Source organism: Drosophila innubila (assembly GCF_004354385.1).
Source record: "Drosophila innubila isolate TH190305 chromosome 3R unlocalized genomic scaffold, UK_Dinn_1.0 2_E_3R, whole genome shotgun sequence".
NCBI classification, from domain to species: Eukaryota; Metazoa; Arthropoda; class Insecta; order Diptera; family Drosophilidae; genus Drosophila; species Drosophila innubila.
Window position 1 is genome coordinate 32,123,455 of NW_022995380.1, and position 19,498 is coordinate 32,142,952.

Below are 19,498 nucleotides of genomic sequence, written 5' to 3' on the forward strand. Positions count from 1 at the left end.
TATTATTACTCTTATTTTCAATTCTTAAAACAAAACTTATTTTTAAATCTTTACAATAAAAATTAAAAACAACTTGTAAGATAATAGTTAAATGCAAAAATCTTTTTAACCAATAATTTTAATATAATACATAAATAACCAGTCCTAATTGGACAAATATACCATAATAAAAAATATAAAATAAATCGTTTTATGAAGTTATGATTTCCATTTTTATACAAAAATAAAAGTATAATAATTATTTTTTATTTTTATTATTTAATTTGAATAAATTTCAAATAAAAAAATTGTATTTCATAATTTTCCCTGATCTCTCTGTCTATGAAATCTCTGTCTTTATTATTTATTTTGAACACATCAGATCAGTAGTATGTTTCGTCCCATTTCGTACAGCAAAATTTTCAATTAAATTCCAACAAAATTTTTCAATAATATACAAAATTTTAAAAACAACAAAAAAAAACATTTCGTTTTAACTTTTGGTTATTAGTTTTGGGTGACAACATACTGAAAAACATATGTAACGACGAGATGGCAAGGAAACCAAAGGTGTGCATTATAGGTGCAGAGAGCTGGTAAGTCGTCATTTCAATCACATTTTAATTTCAATATGGATTTCAATATATGTGAGTATATTGCGTATTCCTGACTATCTTAAGGGGCTCTGCAATTTCGACTGCCGTTTGTAAAAATGCACTCAATGGGGAATTCGATAAGCGAGTGCACATTTATGTTTACGATGAGCTCGTGAGGAGCAGTTACCTCTCCGAGGTGATGAACGAGCGTCACGAAAATATTAAATATCTGCCGGGAATCAAGCTAGACGAGAACTTGGTAAGTTTATTTATTTATTTTTAGGGAAATATTGTTTACGTAAACTGTATATATATCCCTTATTGCCGATATTCGCGTTAAAAATAGACCGGGATTTATTGAACTCAAACTCAAACATATAAATGCGTAGTAATGGATTAGTTTTTATCAATATCAATATCCAAAATTCTAAATAAACTGGGTTTACCTCTCAAAATCAATAAGACTCTCTCGTTTCCGCGCTCTCTCTCAGACCAACGAGAACGAGGTACGGCGGGCTGCGTCGAAATATACAATCGGATCACTACTACCTCTCTCGTTTTAGTGTTGAGTGATTTTTTGTGGCTTTCCTTTGTTAACTTAAAATCAGCTCTCTTCCTGTTGGGACTTTTATGGTATATGATCCTATGATTTTTTTCTCTCCATTCTATCCATTGCAAGCATTTCAATGCTCTGGTTAAAAAATTTAAAATCTTATATACATTTTGTATATTTTATTTTTTTTCCGATTGAAATCAAGGACGATTTTAAGGGTCGATTCTGTAAAGATGGTTTTCAAAAGCATCGTTAGAACCAATTTTTTTTTTTTTCCCACAGAACATTTGTCCTTGACAATTTATATTAATTCCCGGTATATCAAGAGTATTATTTTTCTGCAAATATGAGTGATGAATTATTTAAATTTTTATCAATGTTCTAATGAAAATGCTTTTATTGTAGATTGCTGTCAATGATCTAGTAGAAGCTGCCAAGGAAGCAGATATTTTGATATTTGCCACTTCGCATAGCTTTTTAAAACCATACTGTAATATATTAGCGGGCAAGATGAAAAGTAGTGCCTACGCAGTATCAATGATCAAGGGACTCGATCATATAAGGGATGGTGAAATCGATCTCTACTCGCATGCCATATCCAACCAATTGAAAATTCCATGCTATTCAATTATGAGTGCCAACAGTGCCATGGAAATGGCACAGGGAAAATTGTGTGAAATAACAATTGGTTGCAACAATGAGGCACATGCTCAGCAATTGACCAATCTGTTCCAGACCGAGAACTGCAAAGTGTTTAGCATCGATGATGTCGATGGAGTCGAACTCTGCAATACCCTAAAGGATTTGGTGGCCCTAAGTGCCGGATTTATTGACGGCTTGCGACTGGGAGACAATGCTCGGGTCGCTTGTCTTCATTTGGGCTTAAAGGAAATGATGCGATTCATTAAGGCTTTTAATCCGACTACTAAGCTGTCCACATTTTTCGAAAGCTGCGGTGTTGCAAATTCTGTGGCTTCCTCCTACGGTGGGTATTAGTTCCTTTTATACAGTAATCACTTAGTTTCTGTCTTACAATTATTTATTTTTTATTATAAAACTATAATTTGAGCAACTTAAAAATTTTCATTTTTTTCTTCTTCTTCACTTATCCCGAAACTTCAATCTGGCATAACTTTGTCAAAACTTAGCCGATTTACTTGTGGAATGTCCATTTAATCATTATTTGGGCTATTATTTAATTCTGCATCAAAATTTAATTTTGTTGAAAAAATTAATTTTTTTCGATCACTGTCCAATATTTCCTTACCTTGACTTTGACACTTTTTCCAAAACTTCAGTCTAGCATAACTTTGTCAAAACTTAACCGATTTCCTTGAGGAACATCAAATTTTTCATTATTCAGCCTCTTATTTGATTCTGCAGCAAAATTTGAGTAACTTAAAAAATTTCATTTTTTTCGATCACTGTCCAATATTTCCATATTGTCTCCTTGTTCCTGCAGCTGATAAAAACGTAACTTTTGCCAAAAGCTTTGTCACATCGCGGAAGACTGTACAAGAAATCGAAGCAAATCTTTTGAATGGGCGTAAATTGCTTGGTCCCGTAATTGCTGGCGAAATTTACGCCTACTTGGAAAAGGCCAAGCTGCATAACGAGTAAGTAAATTGCACTAGATATCAAGAAAGCAATTAACTACTTTAGTCAACTCAAAGGTACCCACTTTTCTCGATCTTGCATCGAATCTGCCAGAATGAAGTACCACCGGAAGCCATTGTAGATACCCTGCGTAATCACCCGGATTTCAGGTAGTTACCATTTTATTAGCTTTCAAATTTAATTCAATACAATAATACTCAGAATATCAAAATTTGCATACAAAAATTAGGAAAATCAAGCTGAAAAAGCTACTTACTGCACTTTAAGCTCTCGCTTGAATTTCCTAATGTTTTTTTTTAATTTTTCTTGTCCTTCAAAAATATTGGGTTCCTAATAATTGCTTTATTTCATTAGCAATTGCTCCATTACTCGATTGCAAAAAGAAGAGTATACGATACCCATTTCTGACACAGAAAGCGTACTTGAGAACTTGGCCGATACAGTTCCTGAACATAGCCCTATTTCGTTAGATAATGTGATTTCTAAGCACTCTGTTGCTAATCCATTTAATAGCTTCAATGAGGATGAGGAGTTACTTGAGCCATTTCAGCAATATTTTCGAATACCAAATACCAACATGGAGTTGACAGAGTTTTTTGAAAAGTGTCAAAAATCTAGCATGACAGCAATCGCATCTATAGATGATTCCAATCCTAATGATGGCAACGTGGAGTATTCTTTCGAAATTGAATCGGCGGGTGAAAAACCAGAAATCTATCTTAAGCTTAAGGACATTACGACAAATTCGATAACAGATGAGAGTAAAGCTCCGTGGATTGATCAAGAACAGGACGCAGATTCGAATTTGTGCAATGCTGTGGGTTCTTCCAATTTTACAACAGAATTTCAGTTCCCAAAAGGCAGTGAATTCTTATCGGTGAAAGGTCAACCTGAAGAGCGAATGGCCACAAATAAATCAAAAGATGGAAATTCATCGCCTTTAGTCGGTCTGACCAATATTATTGAACGGCATATGAGACCCTATAATGAGAAATTCAAGGCATTAAAGGTTCGGGTTAAGGTTGAGAATGACAAGAACAAAAAAACATCATCAAAGAAGGCTGATTTAGAGTCCAAATCGGAACCAATTGAACCACATGAAGAAATCCCCGGGAAAAAGCAGAACGTACCAAATATATATGCAAAGGAGGAAGTACTTTATGATAGGGATTCTACAACTAACACCCGTGATCCCAATGTAATGAAGCTTATAGACATGATAAAAATTAAGGAAAATAAAACAGTAGAGGAAGAACTGATTGGGCAGTCACAAGTTGGAAACGATCATTCAAAGCACAATAAGAATGAGTCAGCCAAAATGATTGATCAAACAAATGAAAATGTTTTTCCCATTAATCAAGGTGGCTACACGGTCGATTATCTGAAAGTAGTTCGTAGTAGTTCCAAAAAAGAGGAGCCTATCTCAGAGTTGCAGGACGGCGAAAGCTCAGATACTCCAAGAATTAATAAAGCAGATGCAGTTCCCTTGCAATACTCAATGACGGACAATTCCTATGGTCCGGCAGAGACCGATCTGGAGACGGAGAATCTCAGCCAGGATGAGTTAAAATCTAATCTGGATCAGTCGCAAAAAGAGGAAATGAAGAATATGTTTTTGGCACTTACATTGAAGCCAACAGCCTCTGAAAGCATTGACAATAAGGCTCCAGAAGTGCTTCATTCTGATCGGGAGAATAAAGAGACTCAAGGAGAATTGCCTACAAATGATCAAGCTAGTTTTGAAGATCAGCAAAAGCTTAAATTGGCACAGGAGTATCTGGATGAGCAAGTGACATTTATCAATAATCTTATGATGGAAGCCGCTTCTTCAGAAGCCTTCAACAAAGAATCTTCGAATCAACTCGTTGACAACGAGTCTAAGAAAGAATCGATATTGCCTTGTTCAAAATTAGAAGATCCAAACTTTTGGCTTGAATATCCAAAAAATGTGGAAAAGAATGATATATTATTAGAGCACGAAGAATCCAGTAGCAATGATAGGAAGCGACAAATTGATAATAAATCCAGCATTAACAATAAGCAAAGTTTATTGGGCTTTAAAGAAAAGCAAGACTATCTACAAAAAGAAGAGGCGATTCTGGACGGCGACAAGTACGAAAGCAACAGCTGGAAAAGGCTTCAGGATAAGCAAGAAGACGACGATCATCACCATAAATTATTAACATTAGAATATTTGGAAAAGCAGAAGACTCCACTAGATACGGATAAAAGCAAAGCTTTTTCCAGTCCTAGCGACGATTTCGAAAAATTACTTGGTCATGCAAATCGAAGCGGTGATGAGGGAATTGAAGGAAAGTCAAAGCTGATTGAAGATCAACATTCGTTGGCTTTGGTTAAAAAGAATCCATTTCATAGTCCTGAAGATCCAAACCTGCGATATTATCATGGCAAAAATGATGGTGAACAGGGACCAGAATGGGATTGGTTGCTCGACAGCGAAAAATTTGATGATATTTCCGAGAAGCCATCGAAACAGAAGACATTTTCGAGAGCGAAGAGCATAAATGAAAACCAAGATCAAGATCTTGCGAGTCACAGCTATCAACCTTCAGCAGTTTTCAGTCAGGACCAGGACCAGAACCAGGCTGGTATTCAGAAGACCTCTAAAAAGAAGTCGAAATCGTTGAAACGAAGAGAAGCAGTCGAGGAGGAAGCCTTGAGACAGGATCAAACTCAACCCGTGTCGGCTACTCTGTCTTCTTCTGTGCCCTCTTTGTCAATAGACTCGGAGAAGTCTTTACAGCCTAAAGGCGAGGAGCAAGGCGATGTTCCTCAGCAGGAGTTAAATCCAGGCATTAACTCTTCATACCATTTACAGTTTTCTGAAGAACCAATCGAAAAACCTTTGGATAAACAAGTTTCTTCCGAATCACATGCTGAAGAAACTGAAGAAATGCCACAAAAGTATTTCAAAAACAATATGAAAGAAACACCAACGTCAGATCTAACATTTTTTGAGTTGAATTCTGAAACAAGCGACGAAATTTTACGAAAAGATTTCAAGAACAATTTTATTGAAGCACCAACATCAGAACCAGCTGTTTCTGAAGATACCAAAGAAATTTCACAAAAAGGTTTTAAAAACAAAATGATTAAAACATCAAAGTCAGAACCAACAGCTTCTGAAATAAGTACTGAAGAAACTGAAGAGATTTTACGAAAAGATTTCAAGAGCAATATAATAGATCCAACAGTTTCTGAATTATATGCTGAAGAAATCCAAGAAGGAGGTTACAAAAAGAAAATGATGAAAGCTCCCAATTCAGACCCAACAGATCACGAGTTGAATGTAGAAGAAATTGATGAAATTCCACAAGAGGATCACAAGAAAAAATTGATTATAAAACCAACCTCAGGCCAAATAGCTTCCGATTTAAATGCGGAAGAGACCGATGAAATTGCACTAGAGGACTTTCTGAAAAAGACCATAGAAAACTCAAAAGATTCAGAGTTAACTGTTGAGGAAATGCTGCTCGAAGAGGAACCGTATAAAGCGATACTCGATGAAGATGCGAAAATCAGTTCCTCGAATGAAAGAGAATTCATGGAACAAGATGAAGAGAAGTACGAGCTGAGACCTGAAACTGAGGATGATTTGAATAAACAGCTAAATACTTTGATGACCAAGGGACAGACTAAGGAACGTCCGGTGAACTATAAAGGCATTAATCCTTATATTAATGACTTGAGCATACTTCCCGAGACGTCAGATATTACAAAGAGCAATGAGAGCGAGCGTCGAACGCGTAAGAAAACCGCGTTTAGACCGTCATTCCATCCTCCGATCAATCCTCGTGTCCGTATACCACGTCCCCCCTTCGATGTGCGAGATCATGAGTATCATACTGTCAACTATCGTCCTCCTCCAGATCTAATGCGCCATGCAACGCTCCCGCTGCGTCGAAAGCCAGTTGCCTATCATCAATCCAAGCACGTGTCCGCTGCCAGCAATGTGGTCAAGCTGCCGCGTCCAGTAATGACATTGCCTGCATCCGTAATGCGCTCCTCCGTTCTGGCCGTTGAGGTGGGACTTTTTGCCGCTTTCTTCACGCGCTACAGAGGCGGCTGCAAGTAACTTTAAATCAGGCAGCAATTAACTTAAATTCATTTGAGCTTCTTATACCCATCTACTACATCTGTCATTTTTCCGGTAATAAAGTCGTTACAAATTGAACTTATTTATCATTTCAATGCTAAGGGTGTCCCCCCTTTGATATTTTTCAAATTAAAAATATTATCTTCTGTTTCAAATTTTATAAAGACTCAACCGATTTTTAAGTCTTTTAATCAACTCCTTATATCGTAATTTGTATAAAACAACAATTTAAACTTGATTCTGAGAGAATGTCATTTCGGAATGTCGGAATGTCATTTTGATCATGATTTGGCTTTTAAATTCAATCTAATTAATTTCGTGAAAAAAAATAATTTCGATCTTTTCCTGTCAATTCCGACATGGTGATGTGGCTTGGCCTCTAAACCAATATTATTTTTAAACTTTTTTAATTTATAACTAAATCGATTAGGTCGACCGCTCATAGTTGACAATAAATAAATAAGCTATATGCTTTGCTACGTCCAAAAGTATTCCTCCGGAGATCGTCGCTGAAATACTTGTCGCCTCTTTATAGATTGTAGCGGTCGAAAATTATTGATCAGTGGTCGGCCCCGACGATCCCGCAATTGCCAAAACTTGGGCAATTCCAGATGCGAAATGGGCAATACCTCAGCGAACACATGCCAGAGAACTACTGGCGAACAGGGTGGCGTTGTCAGTGATCCCTGGTAGGCATAAAAGTTGCCCCTATCCAAGTTACCAAGTAGTGAACCAAGTGTGAGGAAAGCAGCTGGCGTGTAACTGCTGTTAAAATCGCTTAAATGGAGCAGAGAGCCCAAGATCTCATTGAGCCCAGGCTGATAATGTAGATAATTTGACTGTAAATAATTTGACAGTTTGCATCTCCTCTCAGAGTTGTATGGTTAAGTTAAGAGACTTACACGAACCACCTTGAAGAGTACAGCTAGTACAGCAAGGCCGTCAGTTTGATTCCTCGCCTCCTCATCACTCTGGTATTTTGTATTTCGGTGCACTATATGCATTTCTAGATCGTAGCGTCGACCATTGAGCAAATGCTCCGATCCCTTTTGCTGTGAGGAGCCCCAATGGAAGTGTACAGCCATGGCTTCATAAAAGTCTCCTAATAATCCACCGGTTATATAGGGACGCTCCCCATACACTGTTGTGGGCACACTAAACTCAACTACAGAATAATAGAAAAAATCAATTAAATATGTTTGTTGAAATAATCATAATAATTAACATGCCTGTATGTCCATTATTTCTCAGTATTAATAAGTCATCGAAGGGCTCATCGTAGAGACCGAAATGCAATGGCGGCAGACCAATGGGTATAACCTTGTGGGCATTAAGTGAAATAGGCGACTGATCGGAGCCTCCACAATGTGGATAAATATATTGCCATTGCATTGGCGCATCGTAACTAAAGCGACGATCATCCGATGGAAATTCTTAGGGTTGGGAGAAAAACACACAAAAAAAAAAACTTTAAAAGTCGTACACTGATAAAACAAAAAGAGGTTCTAAAATCAAGATCTTGGTCTAAAAATGCGTCAAAAAAACATCTTGGTTTTAAAAACAAAAACTTTTATGTCTTTAAAATATCTAAGCCAAACTGCTTAAATATCAGTCGGTTTGATCTAATCGATTCTCTAAATCATATTGCTGTTATTGAAACAAGTATTTCAAAATGTAATACAACCCTCTGCAAGGGCATCAAATCTTCTGTGTACCAAGGGTATCGTGTATACTGAATATTTACTTTATTTTTACTATTCTTAGCTTATCCATAGTAAGTAAAGGGTCTCCGATAGTCGAGTATGCTCGACTGTTATACCGTGAGTGAGGCGAGCAGGGGCAGAACCCCCTATTTCAGTGCATGAATACGATAATGGGATTAATACTTTAAAACTGGGATTGTGCGCAAATAAGGAACAGTTCTTCATTTACATATATATTTAACAAAACTTAAAAATTTTTCATCATAAACTTGTTGATGAGCTTGCTAATAAAATAATAAAAATTTAAGTTTAACTTAATACTCTTAGTTGGCTAATGTCAATTTAAAATTTGCAATACCAGCAACTAAATATTTTGACTCAGTTCCCAACACGCGGTCCAAATTGGGAGGTACCAAACGCACCTAAGTGAGCTATAATTGTCCAATGTGTACAATTCGCCAACTTATATAAGCATGCTCGTAGTAAACAATAACAATAAACAATTGCTCTGACATCTTTTTATTTTTTTTCGTGAAGCATTTGTGCATGCAATTTTAATTATTGTTATTATTATTTACATGCGTCTGTGATGCTTTTGTTTACTATCCATTATCCATTTCTATTAGATGATGCGTGTGCTCTACTCTTCCATCAATTTGTCGGTAGTATGGGCGCTGAGTGTGACATTTGAGAGTTTAGATTAGAGATGCCTCATAAAACCCCCAGACCCAAAAAAAATAAAAATAAAAAAACGATGGGCATATACCGTTTCAGATAGTAAATCTCATTAAACATACGTATGATTTACGTCAGAGGTACGAGTATGTTGCACATGCTTTTAAATACAGCTCGATATTGACAATCGTAGATATTCTTTGGACACACTTGGTTGATTTGTAGATACAGAAATCAATAATAAGTAATACCCACCGGTTGCAAACGGCAGTAGAAATAGCAAACGTTTGTAAAAGTCTTCAATTGCCGGAAAATGCATTCTTCACAAGCCACGCACAATAGTTCAAAATTCAAAATTCGCAATTCACAATAATTCGAATCCACGCACTAGTGACAAAGACGCTCACGCAAGTTGGTCTGAAGACTGAGCCATGCTCAAAGCTGGCTAAGACATTTATAGGGAAACGCAGACTCAGATTTCAAATCAGATTCAGACGGTGACTGTGACGGCCCTCAGACTTCGTAATCGTCATCGTCTCTGCATCGTTGTGACAGCTACCTAATCTTTAGGGCTTTAAATAAAAAACTGAAAGACACTCAAACTGATAAATAAACTTCCAATTGATACCTTAAATGGTCACTCGAAAATTAAGTTAAGAATAACATAAATAACAATTATAATATTCTTGCGACAGCTACAAAAACTTGGGGATATAGGAAAAAATTTAAAAACCCTAATAGTAAAATTGAAACTTCGAACTGGTACCTTTAAAGAATTTAAAGAATTTATTAATTAAATGACTATTGCGTTTAAGCACTCCAGACATTGGCAATTAAAAATTAGACTCACTATATTGTTATAAAATTACTTTATTTTTGGTCCTATACAGATCATTATTAAAAAAAGGATTAAATAATTATGAGTTCAGTACTAGAAAAAAAAATAAAAATAAAAATTAAAACCAAAATGTTATAAAAATGTAGTTTAAAAGACGTAGAGAATATTCGCTACTCAGTGTTAAATACGATAAAGGGTACAATAAGATTTTAAGCATTGCAATCGAATGATGTTTGCTTTGAACTCTTGCAGAGACAAGACAATTCCATTTTTATTCGTCAGTTATATATTTGTCAGTTGCAACTACTGTTCTTAAAAATAAATCAGTTTAAAATTTGAAATAGTTTTTTAGTAGTTTAGGTAAATAATTCCAATTCTACCGCTCTATAATATCTTCAAATCATATTGTCATTTGAACATTTTGTTACTCCCAGTTGGCTACAAAAAATATATTAAAATAATAAAAATTGAAATAAATAAATAAGTTTATTTGAGTTTTGGTTGCTTGTTTTCGTTGTCAGCTTGCATCATTAATAACAAAAATAAGAATTTAAGTGCAACAGTTGCATGCAACACCGATATGCCGATAGTCCTTATCGCATCGCAATAAAAGAAAGGACAGCATGATCAAGTATCTAAGAGGAAAACTGTAACGTATTATTCGATATCAAGACCATTATCACTAACAAATATTATATTATTAATACTAAGAAATGTAATAAACCTACAAAAAATCTCTACGAGGTGAAAATCTCGTGATGAAAGTCTTTGTTTGATTTTCAATTTTGTGACGAACGCTATTCAGTTTAATTTATAGATTATTTGAGAAAAAAATAATTGTAATGAAGTTAAATAATAACTTTACTTTAACAATTATTACAAATCGAAATTAAATTGAAATATCACTCTACTGACATAAATCAAGATTAAATTAAAATGAAACCCGTTTTCCATTACAGCTCGAATGTCTTTGTAAAAACAAATCGTCTTGTTCTCGTGCGACATGGCGAGAGTGAATTTAATTTGAAAAATCTATTTTGTGGCTGGCATGACACGCCACTCAGTGTGGGTGGTAAGCTTCCGATAACAATAATGATAGCAATATAAACAATAATAAGTTATTACACTCAAAAAAAAATGTTATAAAGATAAAGTGTAGTACCTTTATCAATAATGCAGGATTTCAATCAAAATATATTCTGCAACAGCTAGCAAAATATTTTTTAGAGTGTACTGATAGGGATCTCATTCTATACAACAGGTCTACAGCAATCGCGTAGTATTGCTGCCGCCAAGTTGATTGAAGCCAAGTTTGAGTTCGACAAAGTGTACTGCTCGGCATTGGTTCGCTCTCGACAAAGTGCGGATGTGATCTTGTCCGAAATGAAATGCGCTTTTCTGCCAGTGATTTTGGACTGGCGACTCAATGAACGGCATTACGGCAATTTGACCGGTGCCAACAAACGACAAGTGGCCAATGAGTATGGCGAGGCACAGGTTCAGGCCTGGCGACGCAGCTACGATGAGGTACCACCTCCGATAGACCCTTCGAACAACTACTACTATGAGATCTTGAATAATCTGGCCTTTAAAGATGTTCCCGTTGGTCACTTTCCATTCGCGGAATCCGTGCACATGTGTGTGAATCGTGTGAAACCGATCTGGGAAGAGATCAACCAAGAAGTCCTTAACGGCAAACGCATATTGATCGTCGCCCATGGAACGGTCGCCCGAGCTCTTGTTAAGCACATAGAAGGTATTCATCATTCCCCTTTCTTTAACTAAATTTATAAATCATAATTTTTATAATTATTATAGGACTGTGTAACGATGAGATCTTGAAAGTCAATGTCCCCAACTGTGTTCCTATTGTGTATGAGTTCAATTTGAAAACCGGTGAGCTCATAGGAAACGGCAAATTTCTTGGTGATGCGAAATATATTGAGGACATGAAGGAAAAAGTTGCATTAATTGGCGATTGATTTTGAAATGAAAATCTGCAAATAAAATTTAACTTGTCTTAACACAGAATATTTATAATATTTTACATTCTAAATTGACAACACAGATGGAAAAAATGGACAGTGTTGGAAAAAAACCATATTTTCCAATTTTGATGCAGAATCAAACACAAGGTCAAAAGAATATAAAATTGATATTCCGCATAAGCATCGATATACATATATTTGACAGATTTATGACGGTTTGTAGTTCTGAAAAGTGTCAACGGGAAAAATTAAAATTTTTTTTGTTGTCGGTGTAAATGCAAAATTAAAAAAAAAATTAGAAACAGGCGGTTGGATTTTTGAATAGAAATATAAAAATAAAATGCAGTTTGTATTAATACTCAATACCTGATTTAATCTGAAGAGGGCTGAAGGTATTTAGTTTTCTAGTATTGAAATCCCGTAACGAATAATAATCCTGAAATTCGAAGACTAAAGGTCTCTAGTTCTTTAGTATTAAACTTACTTAATGAACTAAATAATTTTATGTTTGTTTTTTTTTTTTCATTACTAATTTTTTTATTATAATTTATTTAAATTCATGGAATAATACTTGTAGTGAGTGTTTTACAGGTGTCATCAGTAGTAACCCGGCTCATTATAATTGTAGAGATTATTGGGCATTATATAGATATCCTCGGGACGACCGTTGAACACAAAGGGACGCTTGAGTGAGGTCAACTTGGAGTCCTGTTGCGGAGCGGGCAACGTAGAAAGTCCAAAATGATGTCCATAGCCACCGGAAGGAGTCGAAGGCGGAAGTGAAGGTTGAGATGAAGGCGACATGGGTCTGTAGGGATTGCTGGGAGTGGGCGGACGCAGATTAAAGCTATTGCTGCCTAGACCCGATGGAAACGAGTTCATCTCATTCATTTGATAAATGCCCGAAGGTTTGCCATTAGCCAAAAAGTTGACGGGTAAGTTGAATACAGAGCCAAAAGTGGAGAATGTAGGCATCGGTTGATAAGTGAGCAGTGGCGAGAAACTGCTGCCAAATGGAGCAGGAGCCAGGTTAGTGGGCACAAACATATAAGGAGTAGGAGGCAGGCGAACATAGTATATAGGTGAGTTGCGGGACGAGTGTGGGGAAAGGGGACGACGATCTCCTGCTGCACGTGACATGACCACATCCTCCAGATCATTGTTTGTACCCGGATACGAAGGATAAAACATATCGGGTGCTATGTACAGGGGAAAGGGAATAAGTACTGGCTGTGCGTAGCCAATGAATGGCAGCATTTTGGGCATTGGCATTGACATTCCAGCTCCACTTCCAGGTAGATTGTCATAGGGATTAATTGGCGGAATGGCGGCTGTATATGGATTCCAGGCATAGTTGGCTGGCAACCGTGAGTCCTGCTTCAATTCGTGCAACATTTGATAGGAATCATCGTCCTCTTCGCTCTTTAACTCCTGCTGCTCTGCCGGCAACTCCAACTCCTGAGCATACTGCTGATTATTCACCTGCTGCTGCTGTGATGATTGCGATGTCAGTGGTTGCTTCGCTTGCGTCTGCTTCTTCACCAGTTGCGACAGATTGGCGGCATTTGAATGGGAGATCAACAAGATTGGCAACAGAATTCGCAGACACCTTATCCACATGTGACCTGCCATCTTTAAGGTCAACTGCAAAGAGATAAAATTCATTTAAGTCGGCTATTACATTTATCAAATAAAAAAAATACAAGTGTAACGTTAATTCATTTTTTATTTATATAAATATTCATTAAAATTTTAATTATAAACAATAAAAAGTGACTTTTAATTTAAGTTTCTTTAAAAATGCGTTTTAAAAAAATAAAAATTATTTATATTAATCAAATTATTAACAATTATAAAAACAAGCAAAATTAAACTGTAAAAAATATTAAATTTTTATATTAATTTAATTTATTGTTTTGAAAAAATAATTCAAATTGGACCTTTTGAATTTGTATAACAAAAATCATAACTAATAGTTAAATTTAAATTTAAAATAAAGTCAAGTGTAACTTCTCTTTTCTTCTTTAAATCAAAAAGTAAATTATAAATTATATATATTTATATAAACATTTAAAGAAAAAACATTTTAAATATAAATTATTTTTTCTTGCTTTACATTATTATAAATTAAATAGTTCGACTTAAAATTTTTTACTTCAAAGAAAAATGACATAAAAATTTAGAGTATTTAAGGAAACGCTTTAAAAAAATAGGAAATATTTATTCACTTAGATAACTTCTAACTCATAAGAGTTATCTGATACTTTATTTAAATCAAAAAAAATATTACGTAAATATTAAAAAAAAAATTTTTATTGTAATAAGAATTTGGAATAGCCAGCCGATAAAAAAATGACATAAGAGTAATTCCACTTCTTTTGAATATATTGTCGCTAATAAAATGAATTTGCCGATTTTTTAAATGTCGCTAACCGAACTATAAAAGCACTGTCATTCATTTAAATTCACGAAGAAATTGTTTAAAAATTAAATTTGTTTATATTATTTTGGTACAATATTAAATGTTTATTTCTTGCAACAATTTAAAACACTTTTCACAGTTTTAACATACAAAATAATGATATTTTGATGCCCAAGTCGAAGAGTTGTATAAAGAAGTTCAGAGTCCCGTCAAGATAATCGCAACTGGACTGCACAGCAATCGCGTTGAACTGGCAATGAGTGTGAGCACGTTAAGAAGCTGCGCTTTATATTGGCCAAGACGACACCAAGAACTGAACGGGCAGCCAGTTGTGTGAAAGAGACAGAGACAGCGAGACAAGCGACAGAAGTGGGCAAAAAACGCTTGTTGCTGCCTCTTATTTGTTCTTGGTTGTTGATGTTGGTTGATTGTTGTTTGCATTGTCAAAGCACCTCATATTATGTTGATCTGATTTTGAGATTTGAGTTTGCGTCGAGAGATTCGCTGCTAAGTGATAAATCGGTTAATAGTTGTGAGCTAGCAGGCAACATGTTAGCATACGTTAAGTACATAAATATATTTATAATTACCCACAAGTGTCAATGGCCCCCGCTGTTGCAAAGTGGCATCTTCGCATTTTTAACTTACACATGCAACTGCAAATTAAAAAAAACTAGAAAGAAAGCTTCTATACTCCAAGTCGAAGTGGCAGACACCCTGTATTTCATCCTCGACCGATCGTTCCTATGATATAGTAGATAATACCAAATAAATAGTCTATGAGATTAAATGAGATATCTCGAAAAAAGAAAAGTTTCTTATACTAAAGGCTGATTTTCGTCAGATCGTTTCTATGATGGCTATGTGATTCAGTGAAAAGTTCTTAATACCCTCTGCAAGTGTATAAGAAATAAAAAAAAGGTTTATTGCACGAATAAATCCGTCAGAGTCTGTCTAAAGTGTAGGGCCTGGCAAATACGCCCGCAATTCTGTATTTCAATGTTTATGACACCGACGAAGTGGGAAAGGTGAATAAGGAAGTAATGGGTAATAGAACGCTCATTAGTCAATGATATCCACAAAGCATTCTGCTTAGCACCGAGCCTAAGCACCTGTATCTGTATCTTTATCTGTATCAGTATCTTAATCTGTACTCTGTATCTTCAGCGCCAGTCACGAGAAGCTTTTACATAATTGGGCATAATTATGTGATTACATCAATGTGCATGCATGTGCATGCCAGTGTTGCCAACTCTAAAACAAGCAAAATAAAAGCCGTTTAAGCTGGCTTTAGGTTCGAAAGAACGCAACAAATCTGGCTTTTTTATGTTATTTAATATTTTTCTTTTATTTAAGTAATGTCTAATATTTTCTCGACGTTAATCATAAATAAAAAATTAATACAATACAATATTTTTTTAGCTTAAGCCAAATTATGATCATCAGGATTTAATAAAATTGGGAGTAATTTAAATCAGTACTCGATAAAATAAAATTAGCAAAATCCTTATCCGAGTAAAACCAGTATAGTCGACTATAAAAAATTCACCAACATCTTTTTAATTATTCGTAAATTTCAAAAACAAGTATGATAAATTTTTGTAAATACTGAACCTAAAATGTAATGTTTCATATACGAGTAAATCCATTATAGTCAAAATACATTGAAAATAAAGACGAATTTCCGCTGAACGCTGCTTTTAAACATATCCAAGAATTACATTTTATAAAAAGCCAAATTTGTCGGAAAAAAATATATTCTGTCAACACAGATACATGCATTCATAGTAAGTGAGGAAGCACACCTTTATTGCCTGCATAACTCTAAGTAATGCCAGTCATAGCAACTAGAAGACAAGGGCGTTTGTCTTTGAGTGTGAAAGAGATAAACATAGAGAGAGAGAGAGAAAGAGAGAGAGGGTCGCTTAATTGTGTTGATTTTATAGACAAGCAGATGCAACGTTGACTGAAGTTGAAGCTTCCTGGCTTTCACAACTTGGAGATGCTCATATTAATATTCTAATATAAAAAATATGTTTATTTGTCAATGCCAGAGGCAATGGCGCCAGCGTCAGAGATTAGGGCAATAATAAATTACATGGCTAATTAAGCGGAGACTTGCGGCTGTAACTACAACTGGGGACAACCACGCAGATGCAAAGATACAGATACAGATACATTTGCAGATGCAGATACTCGCACGTTGCATGCCACAGACAGCTGGTACAGGAACTGCGACAAGAGAGGCTGGTGTTATAATAAAGCCGATCCAAGTCCAAGTTCAACTCCAAGTCCAAGTGAAGCGGGATGCCGATGCCGATGTTGCAGAGTCAATAAACAGGCAACGCGCCAACGTAATTAGCCTTGGAATGTCCTTGTGCACGTGACTATCACCGGACATCGGGACACCTTTTTGTGTGGATGTGTGTGCATGTGGATACACTGAGAAAAATAATTGAATTCTCACAATTTATCATATAAAAATATACCTCTTTACGAGGTAAAAGTCTAGTGACAATAGCCTTTTCATGGCACAAAATTTCTGACACTAAATTTTGTGAAAAACAAAAATTAAAAATACAAAATTCTGAAAAATTATAGCGTCCTTATATAAGTTTCCCATAAAAAAAAATATTATATTTTAATACTAATTGTACTTTATTTATTAACATTGTTCATATTTAAATAGAAGACTTTTTGTGAGTTTACATATCTACATACATACATAATCTTAATAATGTTAATTAAATATGAAAATTATTTGACCCAAATATTTGAACCGAACTTTAAAACAAATTATAAAGACTAATGATTTTAAGTAAAAAAGAATAAATGAAAATATTAATTTTCACCATATTTCATTTAAAAATTTTTTTAATATACATACTAAACACAATATGGGTTTTTTCAAGTATTTTTTTGTTTGTTTTGATTATATTTATATTAATGCATTTAAATATGTTGAATTTGATTTTATTATAATTTATGGCAAATATTTAATTGTATGACGCATTTGTTTTTGTCAGTGTAATTGCTAGCTGTACTACGAGTACGAGTTCGAGTACGTATCAATGCTAAATATAAACGTGCGTGCCTGCACATCGTCAGACTTGGGCACACTTTCCTAACGAAGACAATGTGTTGTGATAGGTGTTGTTACCGGGAATCGGGAATCGGCAATCTGAAACGAAAACGTAAACAACTTACAGCTATTAGTCACAAGGGTTCATTAACACCAGTGGCAATAATGATGACGGTTGACAACTAGACAACTTTGTGGTACTTATGAAGTTGGACTTGGAATCATTGCCAGCAAATACTGAATTCATTATTCAAATACATACTACTTTTATTTTCTATTCTCTATCTATCATCGAACTCTTAACAAGAAGCGTCAGATGATAAGCAGCATTTTTAAGTAATAAAAGCAAATTAATTTTATAAGCTTTTATATTAATAGCCAAAAAAATTATGTACATGAATTTTTTTAATTCCGTTAAATTTTAATATAATTTATTAACATGTTATGGAAACTTTAAATCTTTTTGGTAATAAATGCCAAAATTATTTTAAAATTTGTTATAACACTATAATAAAGAGTATTTACTATTCAAGCAGTCTCCGACTAGAGCACTATTTTTTTCAACATTAAAGAATAATAAGAAGGCGATTTTCAAAACAAGCACAGAAGAACTATAAAAACTGGGTCAGCTAGCGGCACAAGCGGCACCTAAGTATGTATGTATGTATGTATGTATGTCTGAATTATTAAAAAAACCCTTTCAAGATCAGCGATCTTGAATGCTCAAGCAAATAAGACATTCTATAAATACAAAATAAAGGAATGTCTTCTCGACTAGAGTCGTAAGTGAAAATACCCTCTTTAATAAAATATATCCAAGTTTATCGTTATATTCATATTCGTAGACTACATATGTAGCTTTGTAAAATAAAGCTTTTTAATTAACTTAGCATATTAGTTCGACTTATAATTCGATGTTTTCAAATTTTTAAACCCTAATTTTTAATATGAATAAGAAAGCTAGATCTTCGAACACCACGATAATGCTTGAAGTAATGAAACTATCATACCTTTAATTTTTAGGGTATTAAGGCAAATAATTAAAACGCTTAGACTGCACTCCAGAAGCCGCAAAACACGCGTCAACACTCGGCTACATTTTTCAACAGCATATGAGTGATTTATTCACGATGAGTGGAAGCGAAAGCAATCACTTAACCGAACGTGTTGCATTAACAATTTACATATATTATGTGTACGTCATTTTAATTGACATAATTTAGAATTCATATTTCATTAGCTGGAGAGTATTGTTAAAACTATAAAAAGGGTTCAGAACCCTCATTTCGCCGCCGGCTGCCAACAGGACGAGGTGGCCGAGTGGTTAAGGCGTTGGACTGCTAATCCAATGTGCTCTGCACGCGTGGGTTCGAATCCCATCCTCGTCGCAACAAGCTAATTTTTTTTTATTTGTTTAATCATAAAGAATTACTTTAAATAATATTTATGGACAATTTGTTCTGATTTTTATTAAAAGTTAGTTTTTTTGTTGTAATACTTGTGTTGACATGCTTGATATAAATTAAAATTCTTAAAAAAATTTTTGTTCGACGAGGATGGGATTCGAACCCACGCGTGCAGAGCACATTGGATTAGCAGTCCAACGCCTTAACCTCTCGGCCACCTCGTCGTATGCGAGGTCGTCAGCCAGTTGCTTTCTTGATACACCCCTTCGTTTAAGTGCAAGCAGTGCAAAATGCAGAGAGGTAAATTTATAAGTGAACAAATAATTGCAGAAATGTATGATTAATAAGCATTCAAGCTAAGCAAACGTAATATTAAATTCTTTAACCGTTCTATTAACCTGTTCTGAATAAATGTAAATGTGTGTATGTAAAATGTTTACAAGGCAAATGGTCATGCACTGCTTCCTTCAATAGCTAAGCACTGCTTGCCTCACACGTGAACTGCTTGCTGCACAGCTGAGT

The 19,498-nt window shown here is 35.0% G+C and overlaps 4 protein-coding genes and 2 non-coding genes across 6 annotated transcripts; 3 read left to right on the plus strand and 3 right to left on the minus strand.

Moving 5' to 3' along the window:
* The first annotated feature begins 516 nt into the window (after nt 1-516).
* Nucleotides 517-6,940, plus strand: LOC117789973. Its single transcript, XM_034629196.1, has 6 exons — nt 517-575; nt 660-834; nt 1,534-2,113; nt 2,591-2,744; nt 2,802-2,894; nt 3,100-6,940. The coding sequence occupies exons 1-6, from the start codon at nt 532-534 to the stop codon at nt 6,839-6,841; spliced, it is 4,788 nt and encodes a 1,595-aa protein (XP_034485087.1). The 5' UTR covers nt 517-531; the 3' UTR covers nt 6,842-6,940.
* A 297-nt stretch (nt 6,941-7,237) lies between these two features.
* On the minus strand, nt 7,238-9,559 carry LOC117789975 (carbonic anhydrase 15). Its single transcript, XM_034629197.1, has 4 exons — nt 9,496-9,559; nt 8,092-8,295; nt 7,765-8,027; nt 7,238-7,701 (listed from the first exon to the last, which is right to left on the minus strand). The coding sequence occupies exons 1-4, from the start codon at nt 9,557-9,559 to the stop codon at nt 7,339-7,341; spliced, it is 894 nt and encodes a 297-aa protein (XP_034485088.1). The 3' UTR covers nt 7,238-7,338.
* Nucleotides 9,560-10,592: 1,033 nt separating this feature from the next.
* Nucleotides 10,593-12,109, plus strand: LOC117790933 (2,3-bisphosphoglycerate-dependent phosphoglycerate mutase). Its single transcript, XM_034630549.1, has 4 exons — nt 10,593-10,727; nt 11,038-11,150; nt 11,340-11,834; nt 11,897-12,109. Exons 1-4 carry the CDS (start codon nt 10,702-10,704, stop codon nt 12,058-12,060), a joined length of 798 nt encoding a protein of 265 aa, XP_034486440.1. The 5' UTR covers nt 10,593-10,701; the 3' UTR covers nt 12,061-12,109.
* A 523-nt stretch (nt 12,110-12,632) lies between these two features.
* LOC117789557 lies at nt 12,633-13,698 on the minus strand. The gene has a single exon (XM_034628588.1). It carries the CDS (start codon nt 13,696-13,698, stop codon nt 12,664-12,666), a length of 1,035 nt encoding a protein of 344 aa, XP_034484479.1. The 3' UTR covers nt 12,633-12,663.
* A 5,178-nt stretch (nt 13,699-18,876) lies between these two features.
* On the plus strand, nt 18,877-18,958 carry Trnas-gcu. The gene has a single exon. It is a non-coding gene; the product is annotated as a tRNA-Ser (tRNA).
* Nucleotides 18,959-19,118: 160 nt separating this feature from the next.
* On the minus strand, nt 19,119-19,200 carry Trnas-gcu. Its single transcript has one exon. It is a non-coding gene; the product is annotated as a tRNA-Ser (tRNA).
* Between the last annotated feature and the right edge of the window lie 298 nt (nt 19,201-19,498).

Coding starts and splice junctions, on each gene's coding strand:
- LOC117789973 (XM_034629196.1), top strand. CDS start 532: ATGGCAAGGAAACCAAAGGTGTGCATTATAGGTGCAGAGAGCTG. Junction 835..1,533: donor TCAAGCTAGACGAGAACTTG/GTAAGTTTATTT, acceptor CTTTTATTGTAG/ATTGCTGTCAATGATCTAGT. Junction 2,114..2,590: donor TTCTGTGGCTTCCTCCTACG/GTGGGTATTAGT, acceptor TTGTTCCTGCAG/CTGATAAAAACGTAACTTTT.
- LOC117789975 (XM_034629197.1), bottom strand. CDS start 9,559: ATGCATTTTCCGGCAATTGAAGACTTTTACAAACGTTTGCTATTTCTA. Junction 8,296..9,495: donor TCTACTGCCGTTTGCAACCG/GTGGGTATTACT, acceptor CCCAACCCTAAG/AATTTCCATCGGATGATCGT. Junction 7,702..7,764: donor TACTCTTCAAGGTGGTTCGT/GTAAGTCTCTTA, acceptor AATTATTTACAG/TCAAATTATCTACATTATCA.
- LOC117790933 (XM_034630549.1), top strand. CDS start 10,702: ATGATCAAGTATCTAAGAGGAAAACT. Junction 11,151..11,339: donor CACGCCACTCAGTGTGGGTG/GTAAGCTTCCGA, acceptor TCTATACAACAG/GTCTACAGCAATCGCGTAGT. Junction 11,835..11,896: donor TCTTGTTAAGCACATAGAAG/GTATTCATCATT, acceptor TAATTATTATAG/GACTGTGTAACGATGAGATC.
- LOC117789557 (XM_034628588.1), bottom strand. CDS start 13,698: ATGGCAGGTCACATGTGGATAAGGTGTCTGCGAATTCTGTTGCCAATC.